The sequence below is a fragment of the Barbus barbus genome (genome assembly GCF_936440315.1).
Source record: "Barbus barbus genome assembly, chromosome: 9".
In the NCBI taxonomy this organism is placed as follows: domain Eukaryota; kingdom Metazoa; phylum Chordata; class Actinopteri; order Cypriniformes; family Cyprinidae; genus Barbus; species Barbus barbus.
The window spans coordinates 9247363-9264801 of record NC_136737.1 but is presented as its reverse complement, the minus strand read 5'-3'; the positions used below and the strand labels follow the sequence as shown (position 1 = coordinate 9264801).

The window sequence follows — 17439 nt, the reverse complement described above, 5'->3', positions numbered from 1 at the left end:
ACTCTTATCAAACACGCCTGCCTTTAATTTACACGCGATCCTGAAGACATTAATTAGTTGCTTCAGGTGTGTTTGATAAGTGTTGGAGCTAAACTTTGCAGGATAGTCTATCGCCAGGAACAGGGTTGGGCACCCCTGGTCTATGCTAACATTAAACCATAAAATGATGGGGAAAAAAGCGATTTACAGTTCAGATACAGGTTTTCACAAAAAACTAAGTTTTATAAAATGATAAACTTCACATTTCAGTCTTTAAATCATATTTTAAGAAAAGGGATGAGTCAAAAGTATCAATTATTATACATTATTATACAAAAATATTCACCAGATTTGGAGTCTGTAAAGATATATATATATAATTTTATTTTTATTTTTTTCAAACTATTAAACTAATATTTACACAAACACTACATCTCTCTCGCATTAGGGTCACCCTGCATTCTTGGTTTAATTTCTGGCAGATTTGTACTTCACCCCAACAACACACACACATACACAGAAGTTTCTAAGCGGTGATATTTATTTATTGAATGCAAAAGATCTCAAGTACAGCATGGAGAGACAGAGAAGGAGAGAGGGAAAGAGAGAGCAAGAGAGAGAAACCCAATGAACAATCGAGGACTTCCCCATGGTTAAATTGGCATGGTTAGCTGCATGCATGGCCACAGGTGGTTGGACAACACTTCTGTCCGGCAGGATATGGATCATCATGGGAAGAATTATCAGCACATATGTGTCTTGAGACATAGGTCAGGCTACACTGTATGGATACAGATAGTCACATTTAGTCTGTCCATTCGAACTCAAACAGCACAAAACACTCAAAGCATGAACCACAAGTTTTACTTTTAGAGCGATTTGTATTCCAAATATTATTAATTTAATAATTTACATTAATTTTGAAAAAGTCCTATGGGCCAAATTCAGGTACTTTGCCATTGAAATATGTTAAACACTCAAAAACTGTGTGTTGGTGAACCAAGCATCAATATAACAAATACCTATAGGACGTGTACATTTACGCCCACATTTAGTGCTGCAGCACTTCTCATTCTTCGGACAGTCAGTGTCATTGGCACACAACTCTTTACACAATCCTACTCCAATGAATCTCCTCGGACACACTCCTGGCTTTTCTGTTATATGTACACAACAGGGACACCAGATCACTGAATGACTCAATCACTGTAATGGGGAAAAAGCTGACCAATGCATTAGTATAACATACCTTTAGATAGAGGCATACACTGATGTCCACATCCATTTCTGCAGCACATCTCATCCTTCTGACAGTCACCATCATGGGAACACAACTCAGCACACTCTACAAATTCAAGTTTTTTTATTGGGCACTCTCCTGGCATTCCAGCTATACAAACACATAACAGAAACCTCATCACTAAACACCTCACTGCATTTGAAAAAAATAAAAAATAAATAATAATTGACCCACACATTAATATCATACAAATACCTTCATATGGAGGCATACACTGATGTCCACATCCATTGCTGCAGCACTTCTCATCCTTCGGACAGTTACTGTCATGGGAACACATCTCAGCACACACTCCAAATTCAAGTTTCTTTCTTGGACACTCTCCTGGCTTTTCAGCTATACAAACACGTAACAGAAACCTCATCACTAAACACCTCACTGCATTTGAAAAAAATAAAAAATAAATAATAATTGACCCACACATTAATATCATACAAATACCTTCATATGGAGGCATACACTGATGTCCACATCCATTGCTGCAGCACTTCTCATCCTTCGGACAGTTACTGTCATGGGAACACATCTCAGCACACACTCCAAATTCAAGTTTCTTTCTTGGACACTCTCCTGGCTTTTCAGCTATACAAACACGTAACAGAAACCTCATCACTAAACACCTCACTGCATTTGAAAAAAATAAAAAATAAATAATAATTGACCCACACATTAATATCATATAAATACCTTCATATGGAGGCATACACTGATGTCCACATCCATTGCTGCAGCACTTCTCATCCTTCGGACAGTTACTGTCATGGGAACACATCTCAGCACACACTCCAAATTCAAGTTTCTTTCTTGGACACTCTCCTGGCTTTTCAGCTATACAAACACGTAACAGAAACCTCATCACTAAACACCTCACTGCATTTGAAAAAATAAATAAATAAATAATAATTGACTCACACATTAATATCATACAAATACCTTTATATGGAGGCATACACTGATGTCCACATCCATTGCTGCAGCATTGCTCATCATTCGGACAGTCACTGTCATGGGAACACATCTCTGCACACACTCCTAACATCCCTTTTTCAACATTGTTTCTTTGACACATTCCTGGCTTTGCTGAAAAACAGAAAAAACACAATCACTGAATTAAAAACAAAAAAAATTCAGCCCTGTGTTCAAATATTAAATGCTGTTATGTAGTCAAATAATTAGGTATACAATTAGGTGCCATATAATACCAAAAGAGGTTCCCCTATGATCACAAGCCAAAGAGTACTGTACGTTACATTAAGTTAAGTTACATTTTAAATAGCAGGTCATATGGGTTACTTTTTATAAAAAAAAGTGTAATAATAAACCCATGCGATCGGACTATTTGCACAAGTGGCTTTTTAGGTAGTACTTCATTAACATTGTAAGTTATAATTAACTCACATGCTAAATTGAATACAGTTGTTAAATGGGTAAAGTACAAAACATTTGTAAAATTTAACAAAAGGACTTCAGTAGTTATGGCATACATACCTGGTAACAACTCTTTATCCAAATCAACGGCTCCTAAATAAATAAACAAACAATGCTCATCTTTGTCATTGTTTTCCTTGTACTATGGAAAACTTTAAATACATAACTTTTAGATATAAACTTTATTAGGTTATTAACAACTCTACACTGTATATATATGTTCTGACATGTGTCTAAAGTCATATTTTGTATGGGGACTTATGTACATATTTTCTTTGCGCTGTGTAATGAAGTTTAAAGATCTCACCTGTGACAGGTCCTTTGGCGAGACATAACAAAACAGCAATCAGCGAGCAGGACACTCGTGCTTCCATCCTCTCAACCTGCGATCTCACAGTGGAAAATGCGTTGAATTGGTAGGTCAGGAGGGTTTTGAAGCACTTTGTGAAATCGCGTTTTTAAAGATCCAAGGAGGTCAGCTGACACAACTCCAACCCTGAAACACGCCTGTAGGCTAGTAGTAGGCTGATCTTTAAGATCCTGATTAACTAGGAATGTGAACTGGGAGTTTTCTGAGATCTATGACTTGTACTAACTGACCAGCTCAGATTCACTATGTGCTATGTTTAGGCGTTGATAGTGTGATAATTCTGAGTCCGACTCCAAAGGTGTGAAAAGCTCCAAGTCATGTGTTGTTATCTCAAAATCACAGTAATTACGAAAATGCGTCAATGCAACATTTGATTACGGGTTTGTCTCTTTGTATCTTTTGTGTTTTCTTTAAGCATTTTAAACAGGAGGATAAGGAAGTGTGAGGTGTTGTAATTCAATTTTCGGTGGAAAGTTTCCCCCATTAATTATCTTTAAGCTTTTAGGCCTTTATTGATCTATAATTTGTGAATTTTCCTTGTTCTTCATTAGAATCAAAATGTTGTGGAAAAGTTCATTTATTTCAGTAATTCAACTCAAATTGTGATACTCTTGTATTGAATAAATTCAATGCACACAGACTGAAGTAGTTTAAGCCTGTGGTTCTTTTAATTGTGATGATTTAGGCTAACATTTAACAAAAATCTCAACAAATTAGAATACTTCATAAGACCAATAAAAAAACATGTTCATTTACTGTAAATCTACTCAATACTTGGTAGGGGCTCCTTTTGCTTTAATTACTGCCTCAATTCGGCGTGGCATGGAGTTGATCAGTTTGTGGCACTGCTGAGGTGTAATGGAAGCCCAGGTTGCTTTGATAGCGGCCTTCAGGTCATCTGCATTGTTGGGTCTGGTGTCTCTCATCTTCCACTTCACATTACCCCATAGATTCTCTATGGGGTTCAGGTCAGGCGAGTTTGCTGGCCAATCAAGCACAGTATTGAACCAGCTTTTGGTACCTATGACAGTGTGGGCAGGTGCCAAGTCCTGCTGGACAATGAAATCAGCATCTTCATAAAGCTTATCAGCAGAAGGAAGCATGAAGTGCTCTAAAATTTCCTGGTAGATGGCTGCGTTGACTGTGGACTTCAGAAAACACAGTGGACCAACACCAGCAGATGACATGTCAGCCCAAATCATCACTGACTGCCGAAACTTCACACTGGACTTCAAGCAACATGGATTCTGTGCCTCTCCACTCTTCCTCCAGACTCTGGGACCTTGATTTCCAAAATAAATGCAAAATTTACTTTCATCTGAAAAGAGGACTTTAGACCACTGAGCAACAGTCCAGTTATTTTTCTCCACAGCCCAGGTAAAACGCTTATGATGTTGTCTCCGGTTCAGAAGTGGCTTGGTAGCACTTTTCTTGAAGATGTCTGAGCGTGATGACTCTTGATGCACTGACTCCAGCTTCAGTCCACTCCATGTGAAGCTCTAACAAGTGTTTGAATCAGCTTTGCTTGACAGTATTCTCAAGCTTGCAGTCATCCTTGTTGCTTGTGCACATTTTCCAACCCAATTTCTTCCTTCCAGTCAACTTTGTATTTAATATGCTTTGAGACAGCACTCTGATATTCAAAGTATCTGATATTCAGTATCTCAAAATATTCTAATATGTGCCAGACATTAGTTATATTATTAGATGTTATTTTGAGGGTTTTAGTGAAAATGGCTAGATAGAAGAAGCTGACCTATACACTGGACACTGTTAACCCTCTGGTTGTGTTCGGATTCCTGTCACACTTGTGGTCAAAAATTACCGGACTCCAAACAATTGCTTAATTCTCTCATTATGCAATATTATCACCAAATATTGGATTCAATCTTTTTTTAAACTTGTTTTCTTTCATTTAGGACTGGTTTTTGTTACACGTTGCTGATCGTAGGAGGCAGGAAGACGAGGGATTCAGGATTAACAGGTTCTTTTAATCGTGCAAACGTATTAACAGAAATAGCAGCATAAACATAACTTTAGTATGAGACTCAATGAAGGCTAGAACAAAACTGAATGCTTATAAAGGAACAGGAACAGGAACAAAGGAGTAAACAAGATGATTCACACAAGACAGGTGAATAGGATGAATCATTAACTAAACAAGGACAGGAAAAACTTCTGTGACAGGAAATCTGTTCTGTGATGCGCGTTCGTGACATTGAAAAGGTCACGCTTGACGTAAAATCCAAAATTTTCTTTTAGGCTTTTTAATATTAAAACACCCAGGATACGCACACAAAATGGGCATTTTAAACGATAAACTGACACAAAGACATTTGAATATGTGTATATGGTCCTCCTTCCGCACATTTGTAAACACTGACTGGGTACTTCCGCCTACATCAAGCTTGACTTTTTCTACGTAATTGCGTATTACGTGACGTCACGAACGCGCATCACAGAACAGAGCAAGGCGAGCATTTGTGCTTATAAAATTTTTACTTTTTTATTTATTTTTTAAATGACCGATCGTTTCGCTAGATAACACCCTTATTCATCGTCTGGTATCGTTTAAAGTCCTTTGAAGCTGCACTGAAACTGTCATTTGGACCTTGAACCGTTTGGGTCCCATTGAAGTCCATTATATGGAGAAAAGTTTTCATCAAAAACCTTAATTTCTTTTCGACTGAAGAAAGAAAGACATGGACATCTTGGATGACATGGGGGTGAGTAAATTCTCAGCAAAAGTTTTTTTAAAAGTGAACTACTCATTTAAGGATATTCTGTAGTCTTTGACTAAGATGATAAAGACAATTCATAAGCCTATAAGTCTTACTGATACAAAGACGCAGATCAGCAGATATGAACATGCATTATGAAATGCATTAAGTGATATTAAAAGGATGCAATGCGTTAAATTGCACGTTAAACGTTTTCCTCCCATAGAAAATCATATGGACAAAGACAATTATATAAAAGAGCTGTAGCCTAGACCGTTTATTCTATTTGGAAAAACGCTTAACGTGAAACTTTGCGAGTTGCGTTTATTCTGGGCTCACCTGCCTCTACATTAGTTATATTTTAATAATGATGAGGTGCATATTGAGATTGCTCTTTATCATCTTAGTCCATTATGCCACATTATCCCACGTTTTGCGGTATGGGAGGACAATACTATACATATTCATTATATTAATAAACTGTATATTAAATTTGATATTTTAATAGCACTATCTTAACACATTAAGCCATATGAAGTGTTTATGGTTTTCTGCAGGAGAAAACCATAAACGCCATCTTGGGTGGGTCCCCAATGCATTTACAGTTGGGCAAAAAAGTATTTAGTCAGCTACCAATTGTGCAAGTTCTCCCACTTAAAAAGATGAGAGAGGCCTGTAATTTTCATCATAGGTATACCTCAACTATGAGAGACAGAATGGGGGAAAGAATCCAGGAAATCACTTGGTTTTTTAAAGAAGTTATTTGCAAATTATTGTGGAAAATAAGTATTTGGTCAATAACAAAAGTTTCTCAATACTTTGTTATATACCCTTTGTTGGCAATGACAGAGGTCAAACGTTTTCTGTAAGTCTTCACAAGGTTTTCACACACTGTTGCTGGTATTTTGGCCCATTCCTCCATGCAGATGTCCTCTAGAGCAGTGATGTTTTGGGGCTGTCGCTGGGCAACACGGACTTTCAACTCCCTCCAAAGGTTTTCTATGGGGTTGAGATCTGGAGACTGGCTAGGCCACTCCAGGACCTTGAAATGCTTCTTACGAAGCCACTCCTTCGTTGCCCGGGCGGTGTGTTTGGGATCATTGTCATGCTGAAAGACCCAGCCACGTATCATCTTCAATGCCCTTGCTGATGGAAGGAGGTTTTCACTCAAAATCTCACGATACATGACCCCATTCATTCTTTCCTTTACACGGATCAGTCGTCCTGGTCCCTTTGCAGAAAAACAGCCCCAAAGCATGATGTTTCCACCCCCAGCTTCACAGTAGGTATGGTGTTCTTTGGATGCAACTCAGCATTCTTTCTCTTCCAAACACGACGAGTTGAGTTTTTACCAAAATGTTCTATTTTGGTTTCATCTGACCATATGACATTCTCCCAATCCTCTTCTGGATCATCCAAATGCTCTTTAGCAAACTTCAGACGGGCCCGGACATGCATTGGTGTAAGCAGGGGAACACTTCTGGCACTGCAGGATTTGAGTCCCTGGCGGCGTAGTGTGTTACTGATGGTAGCCTTTGTTACTTTGGTCCCAGCTCTCTGCTGGTCATTCACTAGGTCCCCCCATTTGGTTCTGGGATTTTTGCTCACCGTTCTTGTGATCGTTTTGACCCCACGGGGTGAGATCTTGCGTGGAGCCCCAGATCGAGGGAGATTATCAGTGGTCTTGTATGTCTTCCATTTTCTAATAATTGCTCCCACAGTTGATTTCTTCACACCAAGCTGCTTGCATGGAGTTGATCAGTTTGTGGCACTGCTGAGGTGTAATGGAAGCCCAGGTTGCTTTGATAGCGGCCTTCAGCTCATCTGCATTGTTGGGTCTGGTGTCTCTCATCTTCCTCTTCACATTACCCCATAGATTCTCTATGGGGTTCAGGTCAGGCGAGTTTGCTGGCCAATCAAGCACAGTAACACCATGGTCATTTAACCAGCTTTTGGTACCTGTGACAGTGTGGGCAGGTGCCAAGTCCTGTTGGAAAATGAAATCAGCATCTTCATAAAGCTTGTCAACAGAAGGAAGCATGAAGTGCTCTAAAATTTCCTGGTAGATGTCTGCGTTGACTGTGGACTTCAGAAAACACAGTGGACCAACACCAGCAGATGACATGTCAGCCCAAATCATCACTGACTGCCGAAACTTCACACTGGACTTCAAGCAACATGGATTCTGTGCCTCTCCACTCTTCCTCCAGACTCTGGGACCTTGATTTCCAAAATAAATGCAAAATTTACTTTCATCTGAAAAGAGGACTTTAGACCACTGAGCAACAGTCCAGTTATTTTTCTCCACAGCCCAGGTAAAACGCTTATGATGTTGTCTCCGGTTCAGAAGTGGCTTGGTAGCACTTTTCTTGAAGACGTCTGAGCGTGGTGACTCTTGATGCACTGACTCCAGCTTCAGTCCACTCCATGTGAAGCTCTAACAAGTGTTTGAATCAGCTTTGCTTGACAGTATTCTCAAGCTTGCAGTCATCCTTGTTGCTTGTGCACATTTTCCAACCCAATTTCTTCCTTCCAGTCAACTTTGTATTTAATATGCTTTGAGACAGCACTCTGATATTCAAAGTATCTGATATTCAGTCTCTCAAAATATTCTAATATGTGCCAGACATTAGTTATATTATTAGATGTTATTTTGAGGGTTTTAGTGAAAATGGCTAGATAGAAGAAGCTGACCTATACACTGGACACTGTTAACCCTCTGGTTGTGTTCGGATTCCTGTCACACTTGTGGTCAAAAATTACCGGACTCCAAACAATTGCTTAATTCTCTCATTATGCAATATTATCACCAAATATTGGATTCAATCTTTTGTTAAACTTGTTTTCTTTCATTTAGGACTGGTTTTTGTTACACGTTGCTGATCGTAGGAGGCAGGAAGACGAGGGATTCAGGATTAACAGGTTCTTTTAATCGTGCAAACGTATTAACAGAAATAGCAGCATAAACATAACTTTAGTATGAGACTCAATGAAGGCTAGAACAAAACTGAATGCTTATAAAGGAACAGGAACAAAGGAGTAAACAAGATGATTCACACAAGACAGGTGAATAGGATGAATCATTAAATAAACAAGGACAGGAAAAACTTCTGTGACAGGAAATCTGTTCTGTGATGCGCGTTCGTGACATTGAAAAGGTCACGCTTGACGTAAAATCCAAAATTTTCTTTTAGGCTTTTTAATATTAAAACACCCAGGATACGCACACAAAATGGGCATTTTAAACGATAAACTGACACAAAGACATTTGAATATGTGTATATGGTCCTCCTTCCGCACATTTGTAAACACTGACTGGGTACTTCCGCCTACATCAAGCTTGACTTTTTCTACGTAATTGCGTATTACGTGACGTCACGAACGCGCATCACAGAACAGAGCAAGGCGAGCATTTGTGCTTATAAAACTTTAACTTTTTTATTTATTTTTGAAATGACCGATCGTTTCGCTAGATAAGATTCTTCACACCAAGTTGCTTGCCTATTGCAGATTCAGTCTTCCCAGCCTGGTGCAGGTCTACAATTTTGTTTCTGGTGTCCTTCGACAGCTCTTTGGTCTTGGTCATAGTGGAGTTTGGAGTGTGACTGTTTGAGGTTGTGGACAGGTGTCTTTTATACTGATAACGAGTTCAAACAGGTGCCATTAATACAGGTAACGAGTGAAGGACAGAGGAGCCTCTTAAAGAAGTTGTTACAGGTCTGTGAGAGCCAGAAATCTTGCTTGTTTGTAGGTGACCAAATACTTATTTTACAGAGGAATTTACCAATTAATTCATTAAAAATCCTACAATGTGATTTCCTGGATTCTTTCCCCCCATTCTGTCTCTCATAGTTGAAGTGTACCTATGATGGAAATTACAGGCCTCTCTCATCTTTTTAAGTGGGAGAACTTGCACAATTGGTGGCTGACTAAATACTTTTTTGCCCAACTGTATTTCTACTGAGGAAGGTGTATCCCCAACTACAACAATCATAACTCACCAAATTTTTACCGGATTTTCACACGGTTTGGTTTGTTACAAACAGCAGAGATTTAGTTATGATACAGGATGCTGTCACACATTGAAAAATACGTGCTTTCATGCTAAAAGACTTTGTATTATGCTCTTTAACAAAGACATATGGTAGGCTATGGCATATTGATAAATGTATAAATGAATTAATTTTATATTTTAAGAAACAAATTTGATTGTTCATTTGAATTTCTCTCACTCACACACACACAACCCTTCTGTAACATATAGATACAAGCTCCCATATATACTGCACCAGCTCAGTAAAGTTTTTTAAAGGCCTGGAAAAGTATTGTACACAACTAAAGCTTGCGTCTTTCTTATCAGAATTGTATATGTTTGTGAATTTTATTTTGTATGTTTGCGTGAGTGCTTTATGGGTGTGTATGCGACTATGCTTGCATCGAGTTTATATGTATATGCGAGTGTTTATAGGTGTATATGCATGGATCATGTTTATATGTATATGCGAGTATGTATAGGTGTGTCTGCATGCAGCGAGTTTATATGTATGCGCGTGTGTTGTTGTTGGTGTATATGCATGGATCGTGTTTATATGTATTAGCGAGTGTTTATAGGTGTATGCATGCGTTAAGTTTATATGTATACGCAAGTTATTCACAGGTGTATTTGCATTCATTACTAACATAATATGTATTGGTATGGATTTCATATTTGTGTGCATGTGTATTTCATATATATATATATATATATATATATATATATATATATATATATATATATAATGAACATCCAATAGTATACATGTATATGTGAATAATTTATAGGTGTATATGCATGTATTGATAAGCGAAGTTTGATTTAAATCCTACGTGGCGCCTCATACATTCCAGCATCTTACACTACCCTGTCAGGCTTGGTATCAATACTGCGCCAGTTATTGCAACCGTAAGCTACACAAAATACGGGCATAGTTGCTCGCTCTCCGTTGACTCCAATTAACTCTGGTGCTAGCGTAGAGTGAGGAGACCAACCAATATGGTGGCGACGCTGGATTTGCGGTGCATTGTGGGATTGAATGAGTGCACTCGAGAACATCCACTATGGTTTCGAACACCACTTAAAATGGCTGTCCCCTCAAATTGCACTATTTGAGGGTATAGGGGGCGATTTCGGATACAGCCCTCCATTCCACTGGCAACGCACACTATTCTTGTCGAATGCAAGTGACATCGCAGGTAGTGCAAGTGGCAATTGTAATTTAGTGTCTTTTTTCTGGTCTTCACCACCTAGCTAATGTTGTAAAATGTTAAGAGAATCAAGCAAAAAAATATAAAAAAATCAATAAATAGAACAAAAAAAAAAAGACTGCAAGTGACGTCACTTGCAGAAGCGCAAGTGTCTGAGAGTGCATGTCTGCAGCCAGACCCTATTGCCTTTACCCGTTTTGCTAACATCACTTACAATTATATAACTACATAAAAAAGTTTATCAAGACAAACTTTAAGTTGGCTTGAGAAAGCCGGACAAAAAAGTTGAAAAAGTTTTAAGTTTCAGTCTGAAACAGATTGAAGTTTCAGTTTTAAAAGCTTAAAGTTTGAATGTTTTGAAGGCAATGCATTCTGTCATAGATGATAGATAGATAGATGCTAAGGACCTCAGAGTGGTTGCTAGGGTGCTGCAATGCGGTTGTTAGGGTACCCGGAGTAGTTGCTAGTGTGTTGCTATGCGATTGCTAGGACACCTATACGGTTGCTAGGGTACCCAAGCGGTTGCTAGGATGTTGCTATGCGATTGTTAGGATACCCGGGGTGGTTGCTAAGGTGTTTCTATGTGGTTGATAGGGTACCCAGGGTGGTTGCTAGGATGTTGCAATGCAGTTGCTATGGCACCCAGGCGGCTGCCAAGGTGTTGCTATGCGACGGGAATAGAGCAAAGAAAACGATTTTATTCAACATTTCGTCTCCTCTGCTTCAGTGTAGCGCCATTTAGGAGAATATACACTGGACGCAAGCAGCGTATGCTCTTGTGTCAGCCGCGCCACAAGGATGTGTCTTCTACATTTGTTTACGCTTTGAATGAAAACAGCACATCCGTGTGGCGTCCAGTGGATATTCTCCAAAATTGTGCTACGCTGAAGCAGAGACGACGAATTGAATAATTTTTTTTTCTTTGTGCAGAGAGTGTTCTCGTCGCTTCATTAAATTCAGATTCAACCACTGATGGCAGATGGACTATTCTGACGATGCTTTTCATACTTTTATGGACCTTGACAGTGCAATTTACTATGCAGTCAATGGGACGGTCACAAGCCTCCCGGTTTTCAACCAAAAATATCTTAAATTGGGTTCAGAAGACGAACACAGCTTTTACGGCTTTGGAACGATATGGGGTAAGTGATTGACAATTCTCATTTTGGGGTGGAGTATCCCTTTAAAGGCTAGAAGGGATATGTATGGGGCTACTGGGCATTAGAAGGCTCCTCCCCCTTAGTGGGAGGTGTCATTCCAAATATATTATGGTCTTATAGAATCAACTTTTTATAACCTTGACAAAAATACATATCTGAAAGGTCCGAGTCTCCAGATTCCATATTTGGTTATTTTGTGATAGGAGTCATTTGACAAATGCATACACACACACAAAATGGGCTTTGGCTGGCACCCGGTGGCTGTTTGTGGTATAAGAGCCAAACAAAATTGCATAGTAACCTCCATGCAAACATTTAGTGAACAATGTCCAGTATGCTTTCTTGAAATTTAAATGTCCTCTTTCTGGTTTCCAAATCCAGATTCAAACACTTAGTGACTCGAGTCAATCGTCACTGACTGTCCCTCCAAAATGTAACTTCCAAATATAAAGATCTGCTCTTACTTTGATAAACATTTTAATGAGACCTCATAGCAATCTACGATGGCTATAGACTGATGCAATAGTCTAATTTTAAAGAATAAGGTTGGCAACTAACCAGAGACACTTTTCAAAATATCTTATAGATTTTCTTCTGTGGAAACACTGGTTGGGGGTTGACTGTCCTTTTCAATACACATTTTTGGGGACTCTGTTTGACTTGTCACTTCTGTTAAAAATCACGTGAAAATGAGGTTTCTGTTTTTTACTTTATTCTGACACCAATTTCATTTTTTTGCCCATTTAAAAACAAAACACCCCCACTACAGACCACAACTTTACTAAACTGCAAGATTTATTTGACGAATACAAAAAAGACCTTAAGTATAACATGGAGGGGAAAAGAGGAAGAAAATCAACCAACAATTGAGGACTTTTTCCCAATGGTTAAGTTAGCATGGTTAGCTGCATGCATGGTCACAGGTGGCTGGGCAACACTTCGGTCTGGCAGGACATCGATCGTCATGGGAAGAGTTATCAGCACACATTTGGTTTGACACCGGCCAGGCTAAACTGCATGGATAGAGAATTAGTCTGTATTTAGAGGCATTCAAATATTACAAAACACTCCAAGCATGAACCACAACTTTTACTTTTTAGAGCAAGTTGTAGTCGAAGAATACTTATTTGACAAGCCATGTGCTTGAAATGGTGCCATGGGCCAAATTCAGTTACTTTGCCATTTTAAGTAAGATACTAAAACTGCGTCTGTTGGGGACCCAAGCATTAATAGAACAAATGAAGAGTTCAGATGCAAAAGCCTAAGTGCCATCTGAAACTCTAAAAATGAGAGTTTTCGAATGAAGCTTCTATATTTGTTCAGTTTTCACTTTAATTGCATAGAAAATGACCTATACACTGCCATTAGAGTAAAACTACTGAACCTAAACATAGGAGCCTGACAAGAATGTTCATTTGCGATGCAAATTTCAAACGGTACTTAGAGGATTTTGCATCTGAACTCTTCAAAATGCCTTTACCTGCAGGTGAACACACACGTCCTCCACATATAGAGCTGCAGCATTTGTCATCGTTTGGACAGTCAAAGTCATTGGCACACAACTCTGTACAAGATCCTACTCCAGAGAAACTCCATGGACACACTCCTGGCTTTTCTGTTACACAAACAACGGGGAAACCAGATCACTGAGTGGACTCAATCACTATAATAGGGGGAAAAAAAAAATAAATAAAAAATAAAATAAAAAACCGATGCATTAGTATAACATACCTAAAGATGGAGCCGTACACTGACGTCCACATCCATTGCTGCAGCACTTCTCATCGTTCGGACAGTTACTGTCATGGGAACAGTGATTCTCACTCATGAAACAAAACCTGAGGTTGTTGCTTGGACACACTCCTGGCTTTTCTGCTATAAAAACAGCAGGGAAACCAAAATGCTGAATTGCACAGCAATGGAGAAAAAATAAAATAAAATGCATTAGTATAACATACCTAAAGATGGAGCCGTACACTGATGTCCACATCCATTGCTGCAGCACTTCTCATCGTTCGGACAGTCACCATCATGGGAACACAACTCCGCACAAACTCCTCTTATACTGAGGGTATTGCTTGGACAAACTCCTGGCTTTTCTGTTATACAAACACAGCATAGAAACATTATTAAACACCTCCCATTTGAAAAAAAACCAACTTACTCACATTGTCATATTAATACCTTTATATGGAGCCATACACTGATGACCACATCCATTGTTGCAGCATTTCAGATCATCAGGACAGTTACGGTCATGGAAACAGTGATTCTCACTCATGAAACAAAATCTGAAGTTGCTGCTTGGACACACTCCTGGCTTATCTGTTAAACAGGGAAACCAAAAATGCTGAATGAATGAGCTTTATTGGCCAAGTATGTTTACACATACAAGGAATTTGTTGTAGTGACAGAAGCTCCACAGTGCAACAGAAAGACAGTAACAGGACACAGGTAATAAAAACAGACAATAACCAATGTACAAAGCAGCAAAAAAGAGAAACAATATAATATAGGCGACTATGCAAGTATGTACAAATTAGAAATGAGAATAAAAGAGAGTGTGGTGAATGGATAAATTAATTAGTTGTGTGTTCCACGTTTATTATCGAGTGTTCATGAGATATATTGACTGAGGGAAGAAACTGTTCCTGTGTCTGGTCGTTCTGGTGCACAGAGCTCTGTAGCGTCGACCAGACGGTAACAGTTCAAAGAGGTTGTGTGCTGGATGTGAGGGGTCCAGAGTGATTTTTGCCAGCCCTTTTGCTCACTCTGGATAAGTACAGTTCTTGGAGAGTGGGGAGGGTTGTACCAATGATTCGCTCAGCAGTCCGGACTACTCTCCGTAGTCTTCTGAGGTCAGATTTGGTAGCTGAGCTGAACCAGACAGTTATTGAGGTGCAGAAGATGGATTCAATGATGGCGGAGTAGAACTGTTTCAGTAAGTCCTGTGGCAGGTTGAACTTCCTCAGCTGGCGAAGGAAGTACATCCTCTGCTGGTCCTTTTTCACAATAGAGTCAGTGTGAATGGTCCACTTCAGGTCCTGAGAGATGGTGGTGCTCAGGAATCTGAATGACTCCATTGCAGTCACAGTGCTGTTCATGATGGTGAGTGGGGGGAGAGCAGGGGGGTTCATCATCTCCACAGTTTTGGGCGTGTTAAGCTCCAGGTTGTTGAGACTGCACCAGACAGCCAGCTCCTTAACCTCCTGTCTGTAAGCAGACTCGTCACCGTCCTGGATGAGGCCAATCAGTGTGGTGTCATCTGCAAACTTCAGGAGCTTGACAGAGGGGTCTTTAGATGTGCAGTCGTTGGTGTAGAGCGAGAAGAGCAGTGGGGAGAGAACGCAGCCCTGAGGAGCTCCAGTGCTGATGGTTTGAGTGCTGGATGTGAATTTGCCAAGCTTTACTAACTGCTGTCTGTCAGCTGTTGATCCACTGGCAGACGGAGGTGGGGACGGAGAGCGGAGTTAGTTTATTTTGAAGGGTTTCCGGGATAATGGTGTTAAAAGCAGAGCTGAAGTCCACAAGCAGGATCCTCACATAAGTCCCTGGTCTGTCTTGGTGTTGCGGTGTGTAATGCAGTCCCATGTTGACTGCATCATCCACAGACCTGTTTGCTCTGTAGGCAAACTGCAGGGGGTCCAGTGGTGTCCTTCAGATAAGCCAAAACCAGTCTTTCAAATTATTTCATGGCTACAGACGTTAGGGCCACAGGTCTGTAGTCATTAAGTCCAGTAATTTGGGGTTTCTTTGGGACGGGGATGGTGGAGCGTTTGAAGCATGAGGGGACTTCACACAGCTCCAGTGATCTGTTGAAGATCTGTGTGAAGATGGGGGCCAGCTGCTCAGCACAGATTTTCAGGCAGGCTGGTGACACACCATCTGGACCAGGTGCTTTCCTTCTTTTGTTCTTCCTGAAGACCTGGCACACATCATCTTCGCTGATTTGAATTGTAGGTGTGGGGGAGAGAGGGGTTGCTGGAGGTGTGAATGGTTGTGTGGAGGGGTGTTCTGGGCGGGTGTGGGATGATCGTTCAAAACGACAAAAGAACTCGTTTAAGTCGTCTGCCAGGTGTTGATTCTCCAGAGTGCTGCGGGGTAGTGTTTTGTAGCTGGTGATGTCCTTCAATCCTAACCACACTGAAGCAGGATCACTGGAAGAGAATTTGTTCCTGAGCTTGTCAGAATAACTCCTCTTTGCCACTCTGATCTCCTTTTCCAGTGTGTATTTGGCCTGTTTGTACAAGACTTTGTCCCCCTTTCTATGAGCATCTTCTTCGGCCTGACGGAGCTGTCAGAGTTTGGCAGTGAACCAGTCTCATTGACACTGCAATGGAGAGAAAAAAAAAATAAAAATCCAATGCATTAGTATATCATACCTATAGATAGAGCCGTACACTGATGACCACATCCATTGCTGCAGCACTTCTCATCATTCGGACAGTCACCATCATTGGAACACATCTCTGCACACACTCCTATTCCGAGGGCTTTGCTTGGACACACTCCTGGCTTTTCTGTTATACAAACAGATGGTAGAAACCTGACCACTGAATGACTCACTGCATTTGAAGTGAAACAACGAAACACTAATATAACATACCTTTATATGGAGCCATACACTGACGTCCACATCCATTGCTGCAGCACTTCTCATCATTCGGACAGTTACTGTCATGGAAACAGTGATTCTCACGCACAACACAAATTGTTACTCGGTTATTGCTTGGACACACTCCTGGCTTTTCTGTTATACAAACAGGGAAACCAGATCACTGAATGGACTCACTGTAATGGGGAAAAAAAATAAAAATCTGACAATAGCATTAGTGTAGCATACCTTTATATACAGCCATACACTGATGTCCACATCCATTGCTGCAGCACTTCTCATCATTTGGACAGTTACTGTCATGGGAACAGTGATTCTCACTCATAACACAAAATCTGAGGTTGATGCTTGGACAAACTCCTGGCTTTTCTGCTATAAAAACAACAGGTAAACCAAGATGCTGAATGACACAATGGAGAAAAGAAATATGACCAATGCATTAGTAGAACATACCTATAGATGGAGCCGTGCACTGATGTCCACATCCATTGCTGCAGCACTTCTCACCATTCGGACAGTCACCATCATTGGAACACATCTCTGCACACATTCCTATTCCGAGCGCTTGGCTAGGACAATCTCCTGGCTTTTCTGTTATACAAACAGATGGTAGAAACCTGATC

General features: G+C 40.1%; 2 protein-coding genes across 2 annotated transcripts in view; both read right to left on the bottom strand.

Annotated features, from left to right (window-relative positions):
* Positions 1–505: 505 nt before the first annotated feature.
* LOC306875388 (uncharacterized protein) lies at positions 506–3132 on the bottom strand. Its single transcript, XM_079425903.1, has 9 exons — positions 3015–3132; positions 2768–2800; positions 2213–2359; positions 1967–2107; positions 1721–1861; positions 1475–1615; positions 1229–1369; positions 1002–1136; positions 506–760 (listed from the first exon to the last, which is right to left on the bottom strand). The coding sequence occupies exons 1-9, from the start codon at positions 3079–3081 to the stop codon at positions 756–758; spliced, it is 951 nt and encodes a 316-aa protein (XP_079282029.1). The 5' UTR covers positions 3082–3132; the 3' UTR covers positions 506–755.
* Positions 3133–12892: 9760 nt separating this feature from the next.
* LOC306875003 (uncharacterized protein) overlaps positions 12893–17439 on the bottom strand; it is a 262032-nt gene continuing 257485 nt past the window's right edge. Inside the window, exons 6-14 of the mRNA XM_079425355.1 lie at positions 17270–17407; positions 17045–17188; positions 16808–16951; positions 16584–16721; positions 14386–14526; positions 14160–14300; positions 13933–14076; positions 13682–13816; positions 12893–13214 (exon numbers count right to left, since the gene is read on the bottom strand). Coding sequence (XP_079281481.1) covers positions 13210–13214; positions 13682–13816; positions 13933–14076; positions 14160–14300; positions 14386–14526; positions 16584–16721; positions 16808–16951; positions 17045–17188; positions 17270–17407 — 1130 coding nt within the window. The 3' untranslated portion in view covers positions 12893–13209. The remainder of the gene's footprint in view (positions 13215–13681; positions 13817–13932; positions 14077–14159; positions 14301–14385; positions 14527–16583; positions 16722–16807; positions 16952–17044; positions 17189–17269; positions 17408–17439) is intronic.